The 24,021-nt window shown below is 43.9% G+C and overlaps 1 protein-coding gene across 2 annotated transcripts; it reads right to left on the bottom strand.

The window, feature by feature from the left end:
- Positions 1 to 274: 274 nt before the first annotated feature.
- On the bottom strand, positions 275 to 23,005 carry LOC130530025 (prickle-like protein 2). 2 transcript variants are annotated; one of them, XM_057040858.1, is made up of 10 exons: positions 22,546 to 23,005; positions 11,976 to 12,018; positions 8,952 to 9,136; positions 6,121 to 6,234; positions 5,900 to 6,037; positions 5,521 to 5,724; positions 4,642 to 4,828; positions 3,931 to 4,085; positions 2,607 to 3,408; positions 275 to 2,358 (listed from the first exon to the last, which is right to left on the bottom strand). In XM_057040858.1, the coding sequence occupies exons 3-10, from the start codon at positions 9,081 to 9,083 to the stop codon at positions 1,409 to 1,411; spliced, it is 2,682 nt and encodes an 893-aa protein (XP_056896838.1). In that variant the 5' UTR covers positions 9,084 to 9,136; positions 11,976 to 12,018; positions 22,546 to 23,005; the 3' UTR covers positions 275 to 1,408. The 2 variants fall into 2 exon arrangements, with proteins under 2 accessions (XP_056896838.1, XP_056896837.1); XM_057040857.1 differs by lacking the exon at positions 11,976 to 12,018 and having other exon boundaries at positions 22,546 to 23,004.
- Positions 23,006 to 24,021: the final 1,016 nt, after the last annotated feature.

Below are 24,021 nucleotides of genomic sequence, written 5' to 3'. Positions count from 1 at the left end.
CCGGACCACTGGGACACTGGAGGGCACCGCGTGGAGGAGACATTTTTAGAGTGATTTGATGCCGCCTGACTCATCAGTTCAGACTGCCGCTACACAGTTTGTTATGTACACTGTATTTGCAAATGAAAATGATCAATAAGATTTTTTAAAAAGATGCGTACCAGACCAGACCAGGCCCCCGTTTGAGGAATACCTGGCTGGTTCTGCACACAACTGCTATAAATGGTAGAAACAGGTTTAAAAATTTGCTTAAAACAGTACGACTTTCTGGTCATTCATTCAATTACACTTTATTTCCAGTATTAGACAACAACAATAAATTGACATGCAAGTCTCTCTATCTCTAAATTATGTTATACAAATAATGATTCTTTAATTACAAAATATATAAATATTTAAGACCATATGTACATAACATTTACATTACCACGGTACAGCCATTAGTTTAGTTTATTACTATACATACATCTAAGCGGGTATTATTTTTAATCACTTGGTTATTACTATTATTATCATTATTATCATTATTAGCTTTATCATAATTCATCTATATGTAACTGTCAAAAAACAAAGCATGTTGCAGAAGATAAAATGGGACCATACCTGACGTTACTGTGCCTGAAAGGTGACGGAGCAGAGGCCGTCCAGCTCTCTGTCCTCGGTAAAGCATGAAGAGCTGCTAGTTAGAGCACGAAGTTCAACAGGTTATTTGTACAAGGTGATAACGGGGCCAGCGAGCCAACACTATATTCCAGCAGCATTTGGATTCCACTGAGGTAAACAATGACATAGCCTGGAATCTAGCACATAACTTTAACTACCCCGATACAATTCTTTTGGGGGGAGGGGGTCACACAGAATAGGTCTCCGAGCTCGGGGGCCTGGATCGCAGGGCTGACGTGAACAGTCAGGTCGCTGCGGTTTGACCAGCTTCTCCTCCTGTTTCAAGGAGAGCGAAGTCTAGAAAATGTAATCAGTCTCTCTGTAACATGGATACATGCACAGACACACACATACGTGATATTATTTACCTTGACCACGGTATATTTATTAGTCGACTCCATCAGTGCTCCCTGGTGCCATCGCAGGCCTTAAACATTTAGGTTGTGTAAGCCTGCCAAGCTTCCTCTTGTGATTAGATCATGGTGTGTAGGTGTGCACAAACACCCAGTGTAGAGTTGTATAAGCTCACAAGCACAAAATAGGCCCTTTCCTCTCTTCAACCACAACACACACACACAGGCAAGCACTCACTCACTCACACACACACACATTCACTGTGAGCATTCTCACTCACCTTCCCACTCCCTCTGTTCAACTTCTCTGGTGTTTTCACTGTCTCCTTATCTCTCTCTCTCTCATCCTTTTTACTCTGATACTCATCCCTCATCATCCCTTTGCTCTATATCTAGGAAATTATGCAGTTTTTGCTCTTCTTCCTCTGGCGGGTGTGCAGCTGGCCATGAATTGGTCCGTGCAGAGGTCCATGATGGCCAGCCATCCCCGAGGGGCTGTAGCGATGACGCAAGTCCTCATTTTTGATGTAGCAAAGCTGCACGGGCCGAGGAATCGCTTCGCCCCGAAAATAACCCTCATCTGCCTCAGACTCCGAGGAAGAGGAGCAGCTGGAGCACCAGGGATCTTGCGCCTCCACGTATCCGTTACCCCAACATGGCCCACCAAGACCCACGGGCTGCCAGCCAGCATTCTGCAGGGTGAGATCCGAGGTGGTGCGGGGGCAAGGTCGGTGTGGTTGCTGCCTGTACCCGCCCGCCTCGGGGCCAAACATCTCTCGAACATTACCAGAGGGGAGGCGATCGTAATCCTCCTGGACACGACGGAATGGTAGCTCCACCACGTGAGTGGGACGGTCAGCCACCAGGTGCAAAGCGTTGTCAGAACGTGAACGCCGAGAGCGTTTGTGATGACGCCCGCTGCGGTGCTGCCCGTTACCATGGTTGCCACGGTGGTGTTTGCGTCGTCTCGGTGGCGGCTGCTGTTGCTGTGACATGCCCTCCTGCCCATTAATGAGCCGACGGGGCATTCTGTCACTCATGGGAGGCATCCGCAGATTTCCACTGCTGCCCATCACACCCACGCGACCTTTGCCATCAAAGCCGAGCGGCTGCGGGCCGTCCCAGTACTGCAGCGGGTAGCCAACTCTAAAAGGAGCGTACGCATTATTATTGTAGGGTCGAGAAGAGGACAGCGACTCGGTGCTGTGGAACTGGACCGAGGAACTGAGGGTGCCCATGTTGCTCTTTTCGGACACGTTAACTCCGGAGTCTTTACTCAGGTCAGGCATGGAGAACCGAGACAGGTGCTCCTGTCGCTTAGTTGCGCCATCCAGAGAGTTACCTGTGAAAACCATTAAACTGAAGTCAGGCTTTAAGATGATATGCCATTCAATTACAGTGAGCCTCTCCAAGAATTTGCACTATTCAGATCAAAACAAGAAATCCCTGTTTGCTGTTCCAAATCTCTAAAAACATTTGGCTGCTTTATGTATACAAGAAAAACAAGCAGTGAAATGAGACAACAAGAATTACCCAACCCCCCCCCAAAAAGGGAAAGCAAAATATATTGTATGATGCATTTAATAATACCTGCAGTATTAGAGATAGTAATAGAGTCCATGGATCCACGAGGAGTCTGTTCCAGAGGTGTGAGAGGCTCATTGAAACTCATGGCATTTATAGGGTTTCTCCTGGTCAGAGGGGGTCGGCCATTTCTCTGGAAACCATGCAGACTGATACTTCGTTTATCAGAAAAGCCTTGATTCTGGCTGGACATCTCATTGAAGCTCATCTGGGTGCGCAGCTTGTTAGGCCTGAACTCCTCTTGGGTGTGGTGGGTCCAGTTTTCATTGAAGGAGTGGCCCCTCAGAGCAGCCATAGGGGTCCTTTTGGCATTTCCTTGCTCTTTCCCCCAGGAATCGGGCCTCTTCCCTGGGTTGGCGGGACTCTGAGCTGCAGGGTGAGCATTTGCGTTGGGATTGTAGCCCTGCCTTAGGTTACACTGCCCAAGCATATGTATAGATGTTGGGGAAGGGGATGGTTCCCGCTGAGGGCCCTCATAAGCCGCAGGAACATAAGGGTCATCCCGGCTCATCCACACCTGGTTAAGGCTTGGGGCTCGGCTCGGAGTACGGCTGGGTGTGCGGTTTGGTGTTCTGCTTGGGGTCTGGCTCGATGAGAGGCTTAAATGGTCCATCTGAACAGAAAGGGCGTCGTTTTCAGCAGACAGACGGTCAGGCATGGGTGGAGGAGCTGACTGGCGGGCCTCTACACTCCTCCACTCCTGCTCAGCATTCCTGCGCTCTTTTTTCCCAATCTTGGTGCTGTGGCGGGACTCCCGGGAACGGGCACTTTGGAAAGCTGAGTCTGAGGAGTCAGACTCATCTGGATCCTGATTGATTGAAAGTAAACAATTAAGTGATTAAATTCAGCCAATTCCATTTGTCAAAAGAAACTGGTTAAGTTTTATGTGGCAGTTCTCTGTTCTGTTCTGGGAGCTCCATTCATTTTCCTCTACCTACACCACGGAAAAATAGCCTGAAGACCAACGAAAACTGTAAATAATCCATGTGCGTTTGTAAGACTCTTGCTTCATCAATTCCCCACAGAAGCCTTCTGCTTACACCTGACTGCAAGGACAGTATAAACAGAAGAATGGAAGCGTAAATGAAGAAGGAAGTTCACGCACCAGTGAACAAGTCTAAAAGGCTCCCGGTGTGGTTGGGTACCTGCACTCTGCACGCGGTCGTTAGGCTTTGAGTTGGGTCAACGCACAATTACAAATCAACCCTAAAGCAGGAGGAGCGAACATCCTTGACCCTTATTGGGTTTACATCCTCAACGTTAGCCACAAATATGCCCCGGAACAGAGCAACAATCGAGCTGGTATCATTTCAGTAATAGTTTTGCCTACCTGGCCGGCACTGCAGGACCGTGAGCAGAAGATCTGACCCTGCTTTGGCAGGAATGGACGACCCAGCAGAGAACGCTTGCAGTGGGCACAGCAAAAGCATTCTTCAGTTGCATGCCAGTGCTGTCCATCGTACGTCATCTGTCCTTGGTCAATACCTTAAAGTGGTAAAAAAAAAAAGTTATAGATGTTTATAACGTGACAGTGGTTATACAACTGTGGGCGTTACCGATGGAGCTTCAATGCTCCTTTAAATATGCACAGCCTGCAGCCTTAGTTTCATCATTACACATTAAATGAATCCTTTTTTGGTCCAGCTGCTTTAAAGGGGATAAAATGTCAAAGCCTATAAATGGAATGTTAAAAGTTATTGCGAGTTTGTGCTCATGCACAGTCACTGCAAGAAAGCCCCAAAATGCACACGATGCTCTTAAACTAGAGGAAGGAAACATCTTTTACAGCAGTCATGGATTATTGGAGCATCCTCTAAAACAGCCTCCTTCATTGTTTGTCGGGGATGGGAGGATAATAACCATTCACATTTCACTGTCTTTTCTCCACCTCTCCACAGCTGTGGCAGACAAGGCTAACAGAGATAAGACCCACTCTTACAATAAGTGGCTATTACTTGATGTAAGTGTAGGGGGGCAAAAATATGTGAATTTACATAAATAAGTAGCGAGAAAAGAGCAAAGACAAACAGAAGACAGGTACCTATGTGTTCTCCGCATGCATCGCAGTACTCTGCATAAAGGGACTCAAAGCAGTTGCAGCAGTGTGGCCGTCCATCCTTCATGATGTAGCGCTGGCCTCCGAGGGTGGTCTCGCACTCATAGCAACAGAAGTGCTTCATGTGCCAGTGTCTGCCCTCCGCTTCGGTGCATTCATCAGCAAAGATTAGCTGTGTGACCCCAGACATTAGAACATTAATCAGGGGGGAGTATCATGGCATAAAGTCCCTAAGATGAAGTGAGGCCACAAGCTAATGTAAACTCATTCATTAAACTGGGTTTAAACTAATCTGACACCAATTTGCAGTCGTGACATTTTAATAATTTAGGAGCATGGTCAACTGAGAGAGATCTGACAATTGGGACGGATCAGGGGTCCATTATTGGCCCGCAAATAAACTGTACGCTTTTATCTGCAGGGCAGTAGTTGAAATGAAGCAATGTCCTCGTTAACATAAACTATACGACACCTCCCAGTTTGTTTGAATGTTTTTTCCTGTTGCAAATTGTAATTTAAAAGAAATGTTGTACGTCCTGTAGTTTAAAGTGCCCTGCAAAATAAACGTATATAGCTGACGTGAAATTATGTATGACTTGGATGGAAATAATGAGAGATTAAGAAAAATGATCCCCATAAGAGATTAAAAACACAATATTTCAGATTATTACCACCCAAGTAAGAGAACATTATCGATTTAGCATATCGGCAAAAATTAAAATTTTGTCTGGCCTGGATGTTATCAGTAGTGATGACAATCAGAGTAATGGCGACATAGTCTCTCATCTGACTACATTTAAATGCCAGAGCCATGAATCATTCAGCCATTTCAAACCCGCGGGGGCTACAAGAACAGAAAGGCACCTCATCACAAGCGCAGCATCGGGGTTTTAGCCTCTCAGCATGGTGCCGGCCACAGTAGATTTTGCCATCCTGGTAGAAGTAGATGAGATCTACCAGTAGCTCTTCACAGCTGCCACAGACAAAGCAGTGAGGGTGCCAGCACTGTCCATGACCGGCCCTCGCAGCGAAAACCACAATGTCTCCACCGTTAATCTGACCACCGCACTGAAGAAAAAAAGAGCAGAACAGGATGGGAAGAAGGAAATGATGGTGTGGAAGAGGATAAAACAAGGAGAGGGGGATATACTGTATGTATGCTACAAGCCGGAACAATAAAGCAAAAACAAGGGAGTGTCATGATATTTGAGGCAATACACAGGGAATAAGGATGGAGTTTTACCTTATCACAAACAGCCCCACTGATGTTGGGAGGGAAAGGACGGACGTTGCCTCTCCCCAAGTTGTCCTTCTTCCGTTGGTTGCTGAAGATCTTCAGCTCTCGTTTCTCCTCCTCATCCAAAATGTTGCAATAACGGACCTGAGGAACAGGTTGTCATCTTAAAAAACACTGGAGCAAAGACGAAGTGTTCGTTTATACTTCTGACTTTAACCTTTTTGTACCTCATTGTCGTGCGGTGGCAGCTGGTGAAGCAGTTGCTTGAGCCGATATTTCTCTCCAGGACTGTTTATATATGGGACCTTCTCCTCTGGCAAGGAATTATAATACTGATGAACCTAAAAGAAACAATAGCAAAACGGAATAAATATTTTGGGTTGTCACTCCAAAGACGTCATTATAAATTTGTAATAGTAATTTTAATTATCCAGCGGCAACATGATATATTAGGAAGTCTATTGAATATTGACTCTTATTCATCTAAGGCAAAGCTGGTAGCATTGGGGGAAGGAGATAATTAAAGGATTTAGAGGTCTTTCATTCATCGATTGTGACAAGCCCTCCTTTGTTTCAGAACCATTCAACAGGGTCTTTATGGCATACATGCCGTGCTTTAATAATTACCCTTAAAGAGTGCCTGAGATTTGTGCTGCAGCGCCATAAACTCTGCTACCGCTGCAGACACAGAGGTAATCTTGGCTGCTTTGCAATTAGATTTAATGTCTCTGCAGTTGGACTTTGATGGGAAAAATATAGATCTGAAAAGTACACTTTTAAAGTCCAGCTCCCGTTAAAAAGTTACTGATCAAACCTTATCATTTATTCGCTAATCTCCCAACGATCGGATCTCTTTGATCCAGCTCAAGTCTTTAAATCATGTTCCATCTCGTGCCTGCGTGAGTTTATACATGCCATCGGAGCTTCCTCCCACTGACCAAAACTGCGATGTCCGTCAGCGATTGATTCAGTCTGTGGTGAATAAAAAAATGAGCCTCCATGTGTCAGCGTAGGGACGCAGCAAGTCCACATTTTGTTGGAGGAGTGACAACAAACCTTACACAGTTAGCAGCACACCTGTGGCTCGGTAGTCAACCATAGCTGCCATCATTTTCACTAAAAACCATAATGTTTTCACTCTGGAGCACTTTCTTAAAAGCTCGTGGATTGTGTCTGGACACCGTTCTTGTGTAAACAAAAGGCATAACTGCAATGAAACCTTGCGTTTTTGTTGTGTAAATAGGCACAAAGACTTAAAACTGCCCCTGGGTGAGAGTGAATGAGTGCGTGTCCTGTGATGGGATGGTGAGCAGTCCAGGGTGTATTCCTGCCTCTCACCACGACTGCTGTGACAGACGCTAGCAGCCATGTGACCCTGACTAGGATGGAGCATCCTGCTATCACTATAACTAAAACTGGTAAACTTTTGTAGTAATGCTGCTTCCTCCAAGGCAGATTTCCACAACAGCAAATTTTGTTTTCTTTATTTTATCAGGGTGTAGACAGATCTTATCTACTGCCCCATTTTATGCAACACCGACTTTAAGATTAAGATGTACTTTATTCATCCCCGTAGGGAAATTGAATTGACTTTGGGCTCTTTGTAGTGTAATGACCCATTTAGGTGACATCTTCATGGATTACATGACCCGCGGTGCAAAGGAGGTGATGTATCTGAATGTAATATCCTGTTGTTCCTGACTCACCCGCATATTTTGTTCTGCACTGGTGAGGGTGACACTGAGCCATGGGCCAGTTTTATAGTGAGGGGATTTAATACAGTAGCTTCTTCCATGAAGGACAATTTTGGAGGAGACGGTAAGTTAAATTTGAGAAGTCAAATATTTCAACAAGCCAATTACGGCACAAATTGACCTAAAGACATTGAAGATGTACTGAGTCAGGGACTAACAACATGCAGAATGACGATTAAAATCCGAGTCACATTAATGACATTGTGTGGAGAGGAATCACAATGACAGGCTTAAAAATAATTAATGCATTAAAAAGCAACGGACAGCTACAATTGCCTGCACCCCCTGTTGGATGAGAGACGCTTCACCCTCTTTCAGCATCCTGTCAAGATGGATGACTGGAGAAAATGACTGTTATCAGCACAGCCTGTCATCTGTTAACACAGCCCTGGGAGGCCGGTTACATTAGTGTGATGGCCTTAAAAGAAAAACAAGTTTATTTATTTTTATTTTTAAAAACAGCAGCATCTTTTTGAAAGAGGACAAACCTTTTTTGGGGGTGTGTGCACGAATTATTACATCAGCTCGGGAGAGAGGGCAATTAAAATGCATTTAAACTGCAAATGAGCCCAGACTGGGAATTGCGAAAAGTAGCTGCGCAAAACAAATGCCAAGCTTTTTCGATTAGGCTTATCTTAACATTCACTAAAGCAATTTACCTCCATACCGTTGGGAATCACAGCAAAGCTGTGCTAATCTGCCGCATAGTCCAAAAACATGATACCGGATCCACTTCTGTAGTTTCCTCGGTTAATTTGATGGTAGTCAGGGAGTTTCTTACTTTACTTTTATAGTGGAATTCACAAAAAGGCAGACATGAATAACTTCAGGCGTTAACCAGTTGGCCGGTGAATGCAGCTGTGCTTCCTTTTGCTGCTGTATTCAATCCTTCCCGCACTGAACCTGGTTCCAATCAGCTTTAGTTTTGCTTCTGACAGCTAAAAATGTCCTCACAATTACCCTTCCATGAAATGTCTGACAGCTAAATCTCAGTGATTTCATGTGTCATCCCCTGCCCTTCCCTCCTCCGGCCTTTTCAACTCAAAGACACTAAAACACCATGAAGGAGGTTTGAAGACAATAATGATTCATGGCCTTATTTTCACATGGCTACATTTTCCACATCAGGATTATTAGCCAAAAGTCACTCTATCATCCAAGTAATTCAATTATTCTGACCGATGCAATTTGATACAGTCTGACTACGACGGAGCAGAATGAGCATTAGCTAATGAACCGCTCCCTGTGAAAGGAAAAGCGAGTGTGGGTTGAAAGTCTGCGAGAAGGTCGCCTGACTGACGTACCTGCTCAGGACTGAGGCCCGGGGGGACCCACACGTATTCCTCCAGCGCACATCCAGAGTCGTCGTCGGAAGTGGAGTTCCTCTGGAAGTCATACATGAGCTTGGTGATGGTCTTCTCCATCTCCAGCGACATGGCTGCCACTACATGCTCCTCTACCCTGATCACCTCGGTGGACACAGGTTCCCCTGTCAGGGAAACAGAGACAGAAGTAGTTAGGGATATTTTTGAACCTCAAATGATATAATTCCTCAACTGACAATGATGAAAACAGGTTAAAAAAAAAAGTTCATTTACTAAGAACTATGGGTTTTGTCTTTTCTCAAATATAATAGAACACGGTAGACCAAAAACCATTTTCAAATGCCCTTAATTGCCATGAAGCGAGCACACAGACCATGCTGTTAACTGGGATCCTTATAAAGGATTACAGGATTTTCAGAATTTTGCAGGATTTGCATAGAAAATTGGCCTAAATTGTTGCACACATGTACAATCACTTTAGCAAACTACAGTAAACTCAAATATTAAAAAGGGAGCAAATACAAATATGCTCTTGTGAACTGATGCAGCGGTACCAGCATTATTGCATATACCATGTTTACTGATATCATGGTGTAATAACAGGATTAGGCCGGTCTGGTTTGTGTTGATTGTCGGAGCCTTTTATTCTGTGATTTGGGCATTTCTAAAAATATGTGGTGTTGAATCAGGCATAGTTTCATTTTGTAAGCAAATTCAATCTCACATTAGTCCAGCTGTGCTAACATTCGTGATGCTGGAATGGCACAGATTATACTTGAAGAGTTTGTTTAAATCCCTGGAACAGCACTAAATGTTACAATATCTGAACCAAACTTATATATATACACCATTTAGCAGTCAGACATCACCAGGGTAAACTACCACTGCTCTCTGCTGGAAAAATGTCACAATAAATGTGCTCCTGGCAATGCTGAGGGTTAAATCAGGAATCCAAGAATGCTTTGGGACTCGTATCTGTAGCCGATAAATGTAATAGCAGACAAAATATTTCAGTTGACTGACTGACGAGGCAGCATTAGCAACCTTACAAAGCTCCTGTTTAAACCAGTATTGACAGACACGGGGTGTATCTGCATCAGCCGCTTCACTTGAAGGGATGGATTAGAGCTCCCTTCTTCCTCCTCCAAATGAGAGTGAACAGCTGCACATATTACTGACACATGAATAATTAACAGTAGGCGAGCAGAAATTGCCTCATTAGAGTATGACAATGAGGAGCAAACTGAAGGTAGAATGTGTCATGAGTGACTTCAGTTCTTATTGTAAGATATTAGTCAGCTTGTTGGTCTTATTGTCGGATCATGGCGTGGTTCTGGAAGACAGTGCGTGTCTATAAATCTGCCGTGAGAATGAGCTGTTATTGCTCTTCATCCGTAGGTCAGCAGTCAAGTTCATGGCTCTGACAAAAACCCAAAGACTGCAGGCTGGCGAGGATGTGTAAACAGTCTTTGACATTTTGGTCCGAAGGGGTTCAGACCCTGCGGCTGATCCGTTTGGATCATTCCTGAGAGGAAAACACTGCCGAATATCGACTCTCATGTGCCTAAATATTAGCAGTGAGATCAGAATGTAGATGATGAATAAAATAAATTATGCATTATTAAACATGCTGTGAGGAGACAGTTACCAACTGCACCACCGCGCTGCTACGTTGTAAAATCGACAAATGACAGTTGTTGCGTTGTCAAATAATTGTGATTAATCCCCTTTTCTCCAGCGTGAACTTTGCTAGGGAGCGATGGCGTCACAGAGTGCGCCAGTGTTTTGATTAATGGTCCCTTCACACCACTTATTAAGATGTTCTGTAAGTCTCTGCTCCAGATTGTTACACAAAGGCGCAGTGTCGGTGTCAGGCTGTTTAAATGCAGTGAGCAGAATTTACACCTAAACTTTGGTACAGAAGGCTGCTGATGAGTGTGTGAAGTTCTGACGTAACAGAGCAGGCTGGGCGCCCGGGCATAACACTCTGTCCTTCCCCACCAAAAAGAGAAAAAAAAGCTAGCTTCCATCCCGGTCCATCCTCTCCATAGACCAAGTTCAGGAGATTCATGGCCATTAAAATGGTAAATGGTTGCACTTTGGTTGCATTGAAGGAGGGAAGAGGAGAGTGAGCCCACGTCTCCATTGTAGCAGTATCACACCCATGTTCTTATTCACTAGATATTTTGGAATGGCAATAGGCTCATTACACAAATTCTCCTGTTTGGTTTAAAAAAAGGACCATTTCACGACCACGAGCGTCACCTTGACCTAATTACCTGTATGTGCAGACTCCCTCCTACACTAGTGTCCTCATTGCATGGTCAGTCTCTGCTATAGATCTTTACTGCACAACTGTCTCAATATTCTAATGTCTAACGGTTTTAAAATTTCACTTTCAGTATTTGACACTAATGACTGAGCAGAAACAGAGTCAGGTGGGAGAACACACGTCTTGGACAACACAACTGCACATCCCTGAAACAGAAGAGAACTGCAGGAAGGTTGGAAAAACTGCAGGTTGCTGTGGCAACCAAGTGAGGTGCAAAGTATTGAACGACACCCATTTACGAGAAGCTTTTAAGAGCAGTATATTTCTGTACGTTTCAATAGAGCACGAAAATAGACATGTAATGTACACGGTGTTTCTCTTTCAGAGTATGTTGTTTCGTACTTACATAATTGACAGCATGGAGGCATTTCACAGATCATCAACCACAACAGGGGCTAAATTTAGCTGTCCATTATTTTTTTCCCCCAACTTCCAGTTAGATCCAAATTAACAGCCTCTTAATTTACACATTAATTAACTGGGAATTATCAGCAGCCCTGCAGAGAGAAGATTTTGGATTGTTGGATTTTAAGACCAAAGAATAGAGGATGTGTGTATGAAACCTCCACAGCTACGCAGAAAATACTAAAGAATGGTGGGTATTCAGAAATGGGGGGCAGAAATAATAGATACAAGCTGTAGATGGAGTGTTAAGAGCATGCCTCACCCACCTCCCTCCTTCCTCCTCCCATCCTCATGTGCCTCTGACAGGCTCTGTGTGGGTGTGCATGAGAGGAAGAGAAGAAGAAGAAGAGAGAGAGAGAGAGAGAGAGATGGCAAAAAAAGCTCTTATTTATGTAAAAGCTGACATGAGAGGAGGTACTCAGCTGAATCACTGAGCATGATCAAGGCTCTGTTAAACCAATCCAAACTTACTTTTAATCCCTTCATAAATCCCATTATTAATTACCACCTCAATGTGCATACACAGACACCAGATTTTCCCACTCCTTTGTATTCACCACTCGCCATTGCTTCTTCATTTTTCACCCATTCAAGTGAAAAGGTTTGGCCCGAAAACATCTGTATATTTACCCAGGTTTAAACACTCATTTCTTTATCCCTTTAACACACAAAAGCTGTGGAGAAGAAGATCCTAATCATCACAACAGGTTCTTGGTTGTCAGCCAATCTCGGAGCTCTATGCCGGCAATTACGCCATTGCAAACAAACAGTATGTGCAGTGATTGTTGGTTCACACAGAAATTAATCAGCCTCTGCTTGTTGCAGGCTGCTCATGATTTGGCTTACTTTTAAACTATTGCTACATGCTTGAGACCGAAATCTGCAGCGGGCTCAAAATAACCTCTCGCTCCCTCTTCAACATCCAGAAGAATATTTTCAAGGCACAGAATAATTTATCCGGGTGAATTATGTGCCCGACTTTGTGTCTGTGTAGCTTTTAGCATTAAATTTGTGGTAGTGGTTTAATCCCCCCCCCCCTTGTTATTATCTTAAAAACATAAAAACTGTGAAACACACCACTTCATGCTTAATTTCTCTTTAGCTTGGTTTCATAAATAAAACCAGCAACTAAAGTAAAAGCAAAAGACACCATTATTGAATTCGATGGTATCTTCGTGTGGCTGGTGCTGGTGTGGGCTGCAGCGCTGTGATGTCACCAGATGACGCAGAACCCTGAGCTGATCCGACCAGCTGAGCACATCTGCTACCTGAAACTCACTCTGCGTTTCTGCCTCGTCAATATTCTAGCGGCAATTTCGGCTCTGTTAATATTCATTATGGAGCCAGTTTCCTGTGAGGAATGGTCACACATTGTATCTGCAGCACAAAAAAAATGGATCAATTTGACTAATGTTGACAATTTTTCACCAGTTTATGTGTATCGGATCAATATCGGCTGGCAGATTAGCCTTCACCGGCAATTTGCTGAGCTAGTGGGGTCTGGATTGAAAACCTCAAGGATCTCTAGCTGACAATGGGATGGACACGACGTCCCTAATCTTCTCACACAGGAGCACCTCGTTTTCCATGTCCAGCTGTTCTGTTGCCCGCTGATGATGGGAATTATTTTACACAGCAGGAAAGTGAGCGTGACCAAGCAGACTAATATTCAATCCAGGATAATGGCACAGGAGCCGGTAGGAGTCCAGCTTGAGTAAATACAGCCACCCCCCTGCCAACTCAGCGGGATGAGACCCTTGTAATGAAAGGGAAAGAGGAAACCAACAACAGCGCGCTAACGGAAAAAGCCAAGAAGCTAACCAGGAAAAGTGTGATTCATTTACATAAATACAGATGGAGGAGGTGAGCAGTGTGTGTGTGTGTGTATTTATTTTACATGCAACTACAAATGCAAATTACAAATTTTTGTAATTATTTTATCAGAAGCTTTTTTTAACCGATTCTTGCCTGTCAACACATCATAAACCCGAGATTAATGTAACCACGTGAGCGACGTTCTCTCGCAGAGCCAGTTTGCTCATAAATCTGTTATAAGGATTAAATTCTTAACACAGCTTACACGGATCAGTACTAACGAGAAATTAATTGAACAGAGTTGACCCTATAGGAAAGAAAAACAGCTCTGTGGTTCAGCCAGAAGAACAGACTAAGAAAAGCTCAGAGTGGGTGACTCGGTGACATCACTGGGATCATGTGTGTTGTAATGCTGTCCGCCAGAAAACAGAAAACGGGTATTGGAGCGCAAATGCAGTCCAAAATTTTATTTATTTATTTATTTTTTTAAAAAAAGGTTTAAATCAAAGAAAATAAAAAGATAAAGCTGACATACACGTCGGTGATGTGCTAATTACTGGAGGTGTTTCTGAATTCCAAAGCAGGGCTAACCCTTACTTACAGATGCACAAAATTTCACAGGGACCTGAAAAGCTGTAATTAAAAGGGTGACACATTTCTGCTCCTCTCCCACTGTGTGTGGGATGGCCTGAAATAGAATTGCAGGGTTTCAACGGGCAAATCGCTCTCTTCATCTCCACACAGGCACCATCCAAAGGCAAAAAGGATACCGGCACCTAAGCCCCCCTTTGTTATTCTACATAGTGAGCTGACAGACGGGCAGATCTAATGACAGCCAGAAGTTGTGGACAAGGCAGTGCCATCACTGGTGATCCAGCTCTGAAATGGCAGCACAAACACAAATGGAGAATGGGTTTGCAGACCGGGCAGGCGGCGATGCAAGTTCTCCCTCGACCGCCGCTGCTGAGTCGCTAACTCAGGCTAATTCTTGTTGTGCGATGCCATTTACACCATTTACCCATGGGTTCAGTCTTTAATAAGGGGACCAAATTACTCCATGGCGGCTTGCAAGGTTTGCACATGTACTGGCAACGATTTGTGTGTTAATGTGAGAGTGTATCAGAGAGGAGAGAGTCTGTTGCTATGCATTTTTACATGTCCTCCCACTGGTTTCTGCACATAAAGAATGATGGCAGAAGGCAGCTGAATGTGAGCTATTTCCATGTGATGCAACAACACTTCAAAAGAAAACAATCCATGAAAGCCTTACTGTCGCCTTAAGAGGATGGTCGTGTCCCTGAGCCATCTTCTCGCTGAGGGAAAAGGGCCTGAACCTCCTGAATTGCTTGTTGTTTCACAAGATTGCTCCATTACACCGATGGATTTCAGCAAATCGGACGCTTGCTGGGTTGATTCGAAGTCTATAGCAGTTTAATCTGTGGTCAGGAGTCGCGTTATATGGGTCATTAACTAACTTCTGACTCAAAATACTGGCTTTCATGGTTCCTGTCCAAGATGTCGTTCAGAGATCGGTATAGAAACAAGGTTTGAGGCTCTGATGGTGAAACATAAAGCGAGGATTTGTTCCATATCTGCATTGGCATTATAGAGCAGGAAGCAGAAAAGCTAGCTGAGTGTGCACCATATGAGGGTGTAAATTGGGAATAGACAAATCAGCAAAGCCCCTTGAAACTCCACCACCAGCAATATTGATTGTGCTACTGTAGCCTCTGCTCTTAATGTTGGGAGCCCAGGACACACTGTGGACAGTTGGGTTTCAACCCAAATTCGGAAGCATGAGTCATCTGACACCCTCATTCTTGTAGCCTTGCTTTATGACGAGCGCTTTTTAGCTACAAAGCACACAGCAACAAAAATGAGTCACGTCAGAGTTGTTTGAACAGAAAAATCAGTTGTCTGTATGAGCACAAAAGAGCCGAGAGGACATATCAATCAGATCTCAATAGATGAACCCAAGGCCAAGCAAAGTGTGTATGTGTGTGTGCTTCTATTCTACTTAATGACTGGTAATTACACAAAAAAACATCAGGACCTTAGACCATTATCAGGTAGTCACCTGGTAAAATCACCTTCATTTCAAATCTAAAATAGAACCTTTTCTCCCTCTGTGATACACCGATGACACATGGATACGCAAGGTTGGAGCCATTAAAGGTCAAAGCCACCGTGACCTTTCTATCTCAAAGGCTTTTTTCAGATTTGGCTCACAGCAAAATGCACATCAACCCCCCCCCCCCCCGCCCACACACACACACACACACACACACACACAAAGGCAGAGCTACCAAATCAGATCAAAAGATATGACCTATGATGTTTGTGGTTGTAATCATAAATTAATGAGTGCTTTTATAGGGAACCTCTGGTGGTTCTGCAGTTTGTGGTCCCAAAAATACTACAAACACACCGACATCTGATAAATTCAAAGATTTAAATAGAACTCTGGATGTTTGTCGCGTGAAGCAATAATGGATCACCCGGTCAGGTATCTGTGTGGAGGTCATTAATGTCATGCATAAGCTATCATTTTGAATAAAAATAATAAGTATGTGTGCCACAGCATTGGGCTGCAGTATGTACAAGTTCATTTCCATAGACCATAATGGTTTTTTCAGGTATATTGAACTTCCATCACAGGGTATTGGAGCCTAAGTGTGTCCATCTTACATTACAGACAAAAATATAAAAGGAACCTTCGGCTACTCAGTTAACAACTGAGAGGTACAGACTTTGTTATAGGAAATAATTAACTAATTAGAAAACCTGGTGGCCATTAGTGGTGACTTCCCACAGCTGAAGGACAAAGAGAAAACGACGCACTTAAATCGATCATAGCAAAACCCTAGGGACTGTGTGAGTGTGTGTGTGCATCTGAAGGCAAAAATATTATTACAGGAAGAGGGCTAATGGACTAAGGTTGGTTAATAGTGTGAATGTGAGACTGAGATTATGTGTAGCAACTGGGAAAGGATTAAAGGATAGCTAGTGTAGGAGGAAAGGAGACTTGGAATCTGAGAAAAGACGCCAATTCCCAACTGATCACACTCTTGAAGTGAGGACAAAAGAGAACACAATTCACACATCAAGATACTTATGAAATCTGCGTTGTTCAATCTAATACATTCATTGTAACACAATAAAAAAAACATGCATGTTGTTCTGAGCATACAAATGTATAGAAGCCATTAGAGGCATGAGAGAGGAATGGATGAGTTAGATAGATGGAGGTTCTGATGATACGGTCTCCTGACAGATGAGACAGATGACAGCAAGGAGCAACAGTTGATGCAACAGCTTTCATACTGCTCAATGTTCAGACTTGTCCTTGAGTGCTGACAGAACACATTGGGAGTTTTGAGAGATTCTCCTCAAAGCCTTGCAAATGTGTCTCTATACACAGTTTTATCTGCTTCCTCTTCCTGTCTGAAGTCCCCCCCCCCCCCCTTTCAGTTTAAGTGACCACAGTCGTGATGAAAACCTGACCCCAAGACACTGATTTAATGTCCTCCACAGCATAAACCACAGAATCCCCTACAGGAATGGGCTGACCTTCTGCACCAAAAGTGGCCCTGGAAAGGAAACGTGTGGTTGGAGAAGCAGCAGAAGCCACAAGGATGACTCTGCAAAGACAGGGCCATTAAACTGCGCTTAAATATTCTACATTAACACAGCTTCGGTAGCCCGTATATCCACACTGGAGAGTTAAGTGATTTGTAAGAACACTACTTGTATAACAAATGGACATCTCTCTGATAAAGAAAGTAGTATGGAAACTGATAAAGGCAGTCGGAGGAGCATGCGAGCAGCAGGTAGCTGTGAGCTTCTGGGTTGCCCCGAGGAAAGAAGAGAGCGCTGCAGAGCAGAGGGACTACTGGAATAATGGTGATCTACGTAGTTCCGCTTGATGACGGCGCTTCTAGAGACAGCTTGCGCAGAAAGGGATCCAATCTGTCTGTTTGAAGGATGTCAAGAGTTTGCTAACATGTTTGTGGTTGGTTTACTCGACCATCCGATGGTTAATCCTCCAAGTGTGTTTGTCAGATCCGTGCGCAGCGCTCGCAAGTATAACCAGATTTTACGCAGAACTCTCCGGGGACATTCCCAGCAGGCTTTATCAACACAATGTATATGATCCGACCGATTAAATGTTCATTTTGTACATTTATGTAAGAGGGGAAAATGAGCCTGTTGGATAATTTTAAACCAAATGGTCTTAATTATGGATGGCAGTACCCTAAAAAGAAATGATTTTGTAGGGCAGGATGGATGTCTGTCCGCTGGTCAGATAATCTCTCTGGCAGCGTCTCGTGGGAATCGTTCCAATAACCGCAGAGTTATTTTCGGGCAGAGTTTCCAGTGAATTTATATTTAATGATCCTTTTTCTTCGGCGTGGCATCAATCTGACTTTTTTTCGATCTGGAAATTCCAACAGATGGCTTCAGTGACAATGAAGATGTATGTAATGTGACAATTGCAGTTTTAGTTGCAAATGGACCCGACTGATTGCATTTAGAAGCCTTCCGCACTGCACGCGCTTGTGTCACCATCTTAAATCTGTTCCGGCTGTGCAGACAAATAAATCTCAGCTGCAAGAATCTTTGTATTTCATTGTTGGTGCGAACACAGATTTTTTTTGTCCACGGTCAGTGGAGTGCAAAGACCCAAAGGATCGGACTTTCATGCAGACAATTTTACTCTAATATTCCATCAGTCCGCGCCTGGTTGAATAATTAATTGAATGGCATTGGCTGGCTATTGGGAAATACATTTGATTTAGCAGATGGATGCAGCAGATGTAGTGGCTGGACTGCAGAGGGAAGATAAAGCAGAAGAATGATTTGGGATTTGTGAAGAATGTATTTATAGTATAAGCTAAGATTAGTGGAAATAAAGTCTGCTAATTTTCTTTGAGCCATGGTGAGATTATCAGCAGTAATTATGTTTATGAGGAAGAGGAAAAACTATAGAAAAATGCAATATTTGATTGGAAATATTGAAACTACTCAATATTGCATAATTAAATAGTGATCATTCTGATGTAGCAGGTATTAATTGTGTGCATAGCCGCCTCGTTAACTTTCCACCTGTTTGCATCCAGGGGTGAGGGTGAACCAGCACATCAGTCCCCACCGGCACCAGCTGCAGAAGCATTTAACATTCTGTCGTCGCTCCTCCAGTACAGTAGGCTTGTGCAGAAATGCAGCGTCTGGTTCTTTCAGATTTAACTCCTGATTCTGTCAGTTTGACGTTGACTTAGCACCAACCGTGTGTGGCGCTCTCTCTCTTTCTCGCTCTGTTTGAAGCCAGTCAGCACTTTCTGGGATGAAGAAACTGGGTTGAAATGGAAACAACTCGGGCTTCACCTTGAAAATGATCAACCTCTGTGGCCTCTTCCGTTTTTACTCCCCACCTTCCTGGGTTTATTGATCCAATAAAAAGGGCTTTAAAATAAACTGTCCAATCAGAAAGCAGAGGAGCAGATGGCAGGAAGAGAGAGTCTCCAGATGGGGCTGTGTTGTTGTTTTTCAGAGGGTGATATTGAGGTTAATAAAGAACACCCCACCCAGAGCGGAGGTATTTGACCACAACTGCAGTGACTCAGAACGTCATCCTGGATGTTGCTGAACACAGAACCCCTGGTCTCAGCACTATTCTGGGCACCGTGATTGTTTTATTCTGAACAAATAATGTGCTGTTTGGGAGATGGCGGCCACAGTGGGGCATCAGCCGTGATACTACTCACTCCCGGCAATATCTTTGTGGCGCGGCATTCGACAAACACAGTCCTGGATCCATCGTGTCCCGCTGCATGTGTATGTGCGTCTACATGTTATTTTTTTACCTTCTTTATCTTTTATCTTTTTTATCTTAAATAAAGTGGTTCACTGTGACCTTCTTTGTAATGACATTTTCAACTTTCCCGCGCCCCAAGTGGAACTTTTTTGGCTTAAAATATCAATAGGTGTTACAAATATTGCAAATTACTTATATATTTGTTATTCCTTTCATAGACTTACCTGTTGGACCATCAGTAGGGACGTCAAATAAAATCCATATGAAGCTCCTGATAAATAAAAGTTTATTATCTTGTTAACAGTATGATGTCAAACACTGGTGCGAGGGCACAAACTGAACTGATCTGGATCATAATATGGCATCATGATACAGTCTGACAGGTATCGATCATCGGGGTTTCAATCATGGCCGTGTATTTATCGATCCTGCTTGGGGGACTGTTACATCCCCCCCCGCAGGTAATCTAAAAGCGCTCGACCTCAGACTCCCAGTGACACCTGGGAGGCTGGGGTTAAAAAGGCAGCATGGCGAGCTGCTGAGGATCGCTGGGGAAGAGGATTCTGCTTTCTTTCATGTGGGGTTTTTCTCTGGGATGACTGTGCGTACATGCTTTGTTCTGGCTGCGTTTGTGGCCGGTCTGCAGCGTGCAGTCTCTGGCTGCGTCACAGCCCACTGTAATGGCTGAACACTGCAGGCAGGAAAAAAGAGCCCCTGCAGTCTGCATATATTTATATCTTTTTGTTCCTGTGTACATGAAAACACACAATGGCAGACAAGCTGATTAGTGGGGAACCAGTTGTTAGTTTCATTGTCGATTAGTCCTTTGTTATTATTCAATGAAAACACTCAAACATTACCTGTAGACATTTTCTTCATCACATATACTGTGCACAGGACGCAGTGCGATCAATGAATGAATAACAATAAAAAAATTGAGGTGTTGTTCAGGAAGCACAACAGTTTTTCTGGAGCTACTGTTTGCCACAGATTCCTCGGTGACTCCCTGGATTCCAAATTTATTTAATCAGGTAGGGTGGGGTGAACTCATGGTGTCCTGATCGCTGTGCGCTGCAGGTTTCATTTCCTGCTCAGAAGCCCCCCCCCCCCCTTTTTTTTTGGTACAGCACTGTTTTAAGCTATTCTACAAATGATCTCCATGGCAACCAGAGCTATCCTAAAACTGCAACAAAAAAGTGTAAATCCACCCTATCATTCCAACTACAAATCATTTATTTTGCACTGTATGCTTGGGTCCAGCATAATATGAGGTTTTGAAGGGGCTGATTTAATCAATTTTCTATTTAGGTATTTTTCTTATTTATTGCCGTCAGTCCCATTTTGCGTTATCAACCTTATATAAGAGAAAGGTCACAAAATATCTATTATTAAATGACTTGGTCATGGCATATTACATTATTAATCACCTCAGTGTAGTCTCTAAACACACAAACGCACGCACACAGCAGCTCCACGTCTAACCTATGATTTATACTGTATGTTTAGGCAGACTCCTTCCCTCTTTCAAGATAGGGGAAACAAGTCCAAATCTTAACAGGAAAATAATGAACGATAGCGTAACTTTCAACCCTGAAGGCATCCTTCTAGGGCCGCGAACAAACAGCCTTTGTGTGGCCGATAAGTTTGTGACTCAACCACCTGAACTGTCAGCATATCAGGGCCATAAAAGCAGCACAGAAGCAGAAATATCCTGTGAAAGCACCGCATGGGGCAGAGCAGCATGAGCTCTGAGACACCCGCCCACCCTTCCTGAATCAGCCGTTTCTGTGGCGACCAGTGCGGAGGGGGGAAAGGGGGGGGGGGGGGGTGGATGGTGATGCTCGGTGAAAGTGAAGAGACAAACATTTGAGAGAGAGGATGGGTGGATGGATGGATAGATGATGGATGGATGGCAGAGATGTAGAGAGAGAAAGGCGTGATGAAAGGATGTGGCGGGGTCAGTGGGGAGTTAGAGCTGATTCCTCAGCATTTCAGCTGGTGACAGATTGACGGTGAGAGGCAGACAACTGCAACAACTGAGGGAATTTTTTCACTCTCTATGGCAGCGGAGATCACGGTCATGGCTCAGGGGTTTAAACCAGCCCCTGACAAGTGTCCCTCTGTGAAACCTCATTCAGCCATATGGTGCTTTTCTAAGCGCCACACCTCTCTGTCTTTCCTGCTCACAAATCAAAATCACTTCACTTGACTGCAGATTTTGGGTGTTTGGACACAATTAGGGGGGGGAAAAGTTGTTAATTCAACAAGTTGTAGTCTGGATTGACTCATTCTAGAACAACCCTGGGGAGGGAGGAGGGGGTTAAGCAGTTATGAGCTGCCATTACACATCGCATCACAAATCGCAGTCCAGAATGCAACAGCACAGGTAATACGCACCACACGACGACACGGAGGAGAGGGCTGAAATCTCCAACTGGCTGGCAGATGAGAAGATCGATTTGCATCACAATAACAAAGACTTTCTCTGCAGTCACGGCAATTAGTTATAAAAAAAAGCCACTACACCTTTTTTTACACAGCCTAAAGTAGACATAATACTGCGACTTTGTGCCACAGAAGCAACCATGCATAATCTCAATCATTCGTCCTGCATGATTGTGTTAAGCTCCATGTTTTGATGAATTAGACTTTGAACCTGCAACAAATTTACCATCTCATGGCCAATGCTTTCTTTTGGGAAAGATGCAGCATCTCTTTTGCGCAGCTGAGACAAAGGCAGTAAGCTCTAGAAAAACTGTAAGCCCGCAACGTAAACACCTGCAGATTTTCTCCAAATTTCTGTGCCTACACACGCCACAAATCACAACCGTGTTAAATCTGGCTGAAAAAAACAGCCTCTGCGGCGTTTTCATCGAGTTTTCCTTCGCAGTTGAAATGATTTGCACTCCTCCCACTTTGTTTTTTTGCGAACAACACATGGGTTTCACACTTGGGGAATAGGGGATAAACCAGATCAATTCTCTCCTAAATTTAGAGGAGCCACCTACCCAGAGCCTTTTCACTTCTCTCTCAGGTGATAAACAAGCCTTTACATACACTAATTCACACGCAGACATGTGGATGTAAACAAAAATCCAGTCACATTCCCACACACGCACACAAATAATGCAGCAAATACGCAGACAGATGCCACATGAAGGTGTTGAGTGGCATTAGTGATGCTGAGAGTTCTGGACGGCGCTCACCTGTGTTCGTGGCTGCTGTCAATTCTGCTGTGCGATGTGGCTCAGGCGGCAGGCAGAGGTGTGCAGGAACTGTCGCTCACACTGGACACATACCAGAAGACTGGCCGGAGATGCTCTGCTCGCAGCTCACGAAGGCTTCTCTCTCCTCCGTCTCCTCCTCCCGAGTCTCAGAGACAAACAGCAGCTCTGCTTCTGCTGCCCCCTCTCTCCGCCTTTCACACGTACTGTAGCAGCAGCAGCAACAGAGGGAAGGCTGGGGGCTGCAGACTGTGATCAGCAAGTCTCTCTCTCTCCCTCAGTCTCTATGCCTCTCCTCCAAGTCTAGCTCCAAGTAACCATGGCTCTGGAGAAAAATGGTAACAAAGTCATTTTTGCCCCCTTTTTATGCTTATTTATGGTAAATGATGTGTGACCAAAACCCCGCGCTCTGACACAATCCAGGCCCTCGAGGCTGTGGGAGATGGTTTTACCAACGCCTCCCCATTTTCACCACTCACCCACCCGTACACCCACCTGCTTTTCACCAGCCCAACACCAGCCTGTTGAAATGAGTCATCATCCCTCAGCCAATCGTACCTCTGATTGGAGCTTCAGCGTTAATGCTGGTCTGATTTCAGGAGAGGGTAATAACATGGAGATTTTTCAGAGAGAGGTTTGTATATTTGGGTTAAATATAGTAAGTATATAGTAAAAGACATTAAAATATCACTTGGCTATATGGATTTTTTTGGTTATTCGGTATGCTAATGTTTTAGCTCTGGCGTGTGCAATTGGGGACTGAAGCCACTTTGAGAGCAATAAAGTCTGGCTATGATAACTTTTCTAGGAAATTTAGGTCACTTTTTAAGTGGAGCACAAGCTTGACTGCTGGCCTCCCACTTTACTCTCTATACGCATATGGGGTTGTGATATAGTCTTTTGTCTTTACTGTGTAGATAGGTCAATAAAGTCCTACATTGTGACCTGTAGATTATAGAAAATAGACTTCTTAGCCGTTTGTATCCTTGTCTGCCTGAAATGATCAGATTTACGCAACTCCTCTAGTCCAAAGAAAGGCCCGAATGGTCCCATCCTGAAAAGGCAACCTCAAATGATAAAATCTGGACGACCTCATGAAGCTGATTAAGTTGCTACCATTTCCTGAGGATCACATTTGTGTTCTAAGTTAAATGGAGTTTCAAACTTTGAAAGGGCATACGTGTCTCACAGCAGCAAATGCTCATAATGAATAACAGAAAGAAAACAAGGCCTTGACTACTCCGTGATGAATGGCCAGATGGCCAGGTAAGAATAGATTTGACATTTATGTCAAATACTTAAAAATATTAACAAGGATGTGACATTTCTCCACTCATTTAACCATGGCACTCATATTTTATGTGTTTGGAAAGAGTTCTGAAGGTAAATGGAGGTTGGGAAATATTTGTTTTTAATAACGTGTTTCATGGTTTAGTTCCACTTTGATTGGATCATTTT

The sequence above is a fragment of the Takifugu flavidus genome, chromosome 8 (assembly GCF_003711565.1).
Source record: "Takifugu flavidus isolate HTHZ2018 chromosome 8, ASM371156v2, whole genome shotgun sequence".
Taxonomy (NCBI): domain Eukaryota; kingdom Metazoa; phylum Chordata; class Actinopteri; order Tetraodontiformes; family Tetraodontidae; genus Takifugu; species Takifugu flavidus.
The sequence above is the reverse complement of the archived record's forward strand: the minus strand, read 5'-3'. Positions and strand labels throughout refer to the sequence as shown.